A 3,102-nucleotide genomic window follows, 5' to 3' on the forward strand; every position below is an offset into this window, starting at 1 on the left:
GAGTTGAAAATGAGTGGAAAAGAAGGCCACGCAATTGGAATCGATCTGGGGACAACGTATTCGTGTGTAGCAGTGTGGCGATATGATCATATTGAAATCATAGTGAATGGTCAGGGCAACAGAACAACTCCGTCTTATGTAGCTTTCACTGATACTGAAAGGTTAATCGGTGATGCAGCATATAACCAGGTCATTAGAAACCCCTCAAACTCAATCTTTGGTAAGGCTAATCTTCTCACATCTACATATATAACAATAGACAGCTTTAATTTCTTTCTCAAACCCTTCGAGGCTCCAAGTGTTTGCACTCTTATAAACTATTTTGTGTTTTTTTTGTGTTTATTTATTTTTTTTTTTTTATCATAATTTTTTTCATTAGCTAAATATTGACTTTTCTTAACCTGAGCTTTGTGAGCCTGCTAATGGGTGCTTAATGCTATGGTTGGGTGAGGGATTTTCATGTTTCGAGGGTCTGAGGATAAGTTAGCAAGAAATGGATCTCAAACTGATTGACAAGAGGGATTAAAAAAGCACCATATGAGCATTAGAAAGCAATGTGAGAGAGATTTGTCAACCCTTGCTTTGCAAGGTGTTTATAAATCCCTCTTACAAACCTTTGTAATGTTCACGTAATGCATTTCTAATCCTAATGTTTAATGATCGATCCGTTACTTATTTGACCCCAATATATCCTATGGGTATTTCTTGGGTAGTAACAGACTTACAATACCCAAATTAACTAGTTTTTGCATTTTAATGAGGTTAGTTATGTAAAAGACATAATTAAATGATGCAGGTACTGAATGACATTATATAACTTTGATAACAGCATCGTTTTAGTTACAATCCAGTCAGACTGAATGAGAAACTTGGAAAAAGTGAAAAGTGAAACATTTTTCATTATATTACTTGACATTTACAAATAAATAGAGATATAGCTAACTGAAATTTTTGGTTTATTTTACACCATTGTTTGCAATCCTTCCACTTTACTTTATTTGATTGAGTTTCTAAGTTTGGCATTCATTTTACAGGTGCAAAGCGATTAATCGGAAGGAGATTTGCTGACGCTTCTGTTCAAAATGATTTGAAGCTCTGGCCATTCAAGGTCACTGAAGGTCCTGATCACAAGCCCATGATTGTGGTTACCCACGAGGGTCAAGAGAAACAGTTTGCTGCTGAAGAAATATCATCTATGGTTCTCACAAAGATGCGGGAGATTGCTGAGGCCTACCTCGGCTCAAGTGTGAAGAAAGCAGTTATTACTGTCCCTGCTTACTTTACTGACTCACAACGTCAGGCTACAAAATGTGCTGGTGTCACTGCTGGCTTAGAGGTGATGCGAATCATCAATGAACCAACTGCTGCCGCCATTGCTTATGGAATTGACAATAAGGCTGGTTGGTATAGCAAGAGAAATGTTATGATATTTGACTTGGGTGGTGGTACTTTAGATGTGTCACTGCTTACCATAAGTTCTGGTGACTTTGAAGTGAAGGCGACGGCTGGAAATACTCACCTTGGTGGTGAAGACTTTGATAACAATATGGTGAAGTACTGTGCTGAGAAGTTTAAGAAGAAGCATAGTTTGGACGTCAGTGGAAACCCTAGAGCTCTTAGGAGGTTAAAAAATGAATGTGAGAAAGCGAAGAGGAGACTTTCGTTTACGTCTGTGACAGATATTGAAATTGACTGTTTGTATCAGGGTGTTGATTTTTATACAACTTTTACCCGTGCAAAATTTGAACAACTAAACATGGATTTCTTCAACAAGTGCATGAAGCCTGTGGATAAATGTTTGAAGGATGCCAAAATGGACACAAGCAATGTCGATGATGTTGTTCTTGTTGGTGGCTCCTCTAGAATTCCCAAGGTGCAGGAGCTATTACACAACGTGTTCATCGGCAAGGAGCTGTCCAACGGCATTAATCCGGATGAGGCTGTGGCATATGGTGCTGCTGTTCAAGCTGCTGTCTTGAATGGTAATCAAAGTTTGAAGCTTCAAGACTTCACTCTCTTCGATGTCATTCCTATGTCACTTGGGACAGAATATGGTGAAGAACAGCTCATGCATGTTATGATTCCAAGAAACACCAAAATTCCCACCAAGAAGAACCATACTTTTGTAACTTGTCACGACAACCAAAGTTCTGTCTTCTGTGGAGTTTACGAGGGTGAGAATGAATTAACCAAAGATAATAATTATTTGGGTGGATTTGCCATCGGTGACATTCCTCCTGCTCCTAAGGGTGTTGCTAAAGTAGATGTTTGCTTTTCTATTGATGAAAATGGTATCCTGAATGTTTCTGCTGAGGTCATGTCCACGGGCCAGAAGAAAGAGATTACAATCAAAAGATGAACTTTGGGAATTTACAGGATGAAGTAAGTAATGACATATAATTATAGCATACTGAAGTTGAAAATACATACTTCCGTTGTGAAATCAATTCGCCACTGGTTTGCTTGTAGTTTTTCGTCATTTGGTTTAGTCATTCCATGTTTGTTAAGAATCTGCTGGTGTGTGGTGATCGATGGGTACCCATTTTGCTTCTTGTTGGTGCATTGTTTTGACATGTTGGCTTTCTTTGCTAGACTCATGGTTTTTATCCAGGTTTTGGTAGCAGACTTGCCTGCCGGATTAGTATAATTAATTATGCAAGAAATCATGTTTTTGGAATTCTATTAATTCACTAGACCACAATATGCTAGACGCATACAAAATGCCTGACATAGACGCACATGTTATCGTATTCCGATTGCTAAATCTTCTCTATCAAGTGCTTAAAATGCTATAATATTTGTACTCTTGCTCATCTTTAATATTTGATTGGAATTCAAACTCCAAGTTGATTGTATTTTTTAGAATATGAAGGATGGATATCTCCACATGGTTTCTTTTCCGTCCTTTTTGCTTTTCGAGGAAGACAACTGTGGCCGTACTGTAGATTATCTTGCTTCTGTTAGCGATCTTTCCAACATTGGATTGATGTGGTGAATGAAGTATGACCATTTTCTTCAAATTCCGAGCGTGCTCGAGTATATGCTTCGCCAACTCTGTTTCATTTTCTCTCTTAGAAAGCTCCGTAGTGCCTCCTATTAGCT

At 38.2% G+C, this 3,102-nt stretch overlaps 1 protein-coding gene across 1 annotated transcript; it reads left to right on the forward strand.

Moving 5' to 3' along the window:
* On the forward strand, positions 1-2,642 carry LOC137746161 (heat shock cognate 70 kDa protein-like). The gene is made up of 2 exons (XM_068486245.1): positions 1-220; positions 1,035-2,642. The coding sequence occupies exons 1-2, from the start codon at positions 10-12 to the stop codon at positions 2,357-2,359; spliced, it is 1,536 nt and encodes a 511-aa protein (XP_068342346.1). The 5' UTR covers positions 1-9; the 3' UTR covers positions 2,360-2,642.
* Positions 2,643-3,102: the final 460 nt, after the last annotated feature.

The sequence above is a fragment of the Pyrus communis genome, chromosome 9 (assembly GCF_963583255.1).
Source record: "Pyrus communis chromosome 9, drPyrComm1.1, whole genome shotgun sequence".
NCBI classification, from domain to species: domain Eukaryota; kingdom Viridiplantae; phylum Streptophyta; class Magnoliopsida; order Rosales; family Rosaceae; genus Pyrus; species Pyrus communis.

Coding starts and splice junctions, on each gene's coding strand:
- LOC137746161 (XM_068486245.1), top strand. CDS start 10: ATGAGTGGAAAAGAAGGCCACGCAATTGGAATCGATCTGGGGACAACG. Junction 221..1,034: donor CCCCTCAAACTCAATCTTTG/GTAAGGCTAATC, acceptor TTCATTTTACAG/GTGCAAAGCGATTAATCGGA.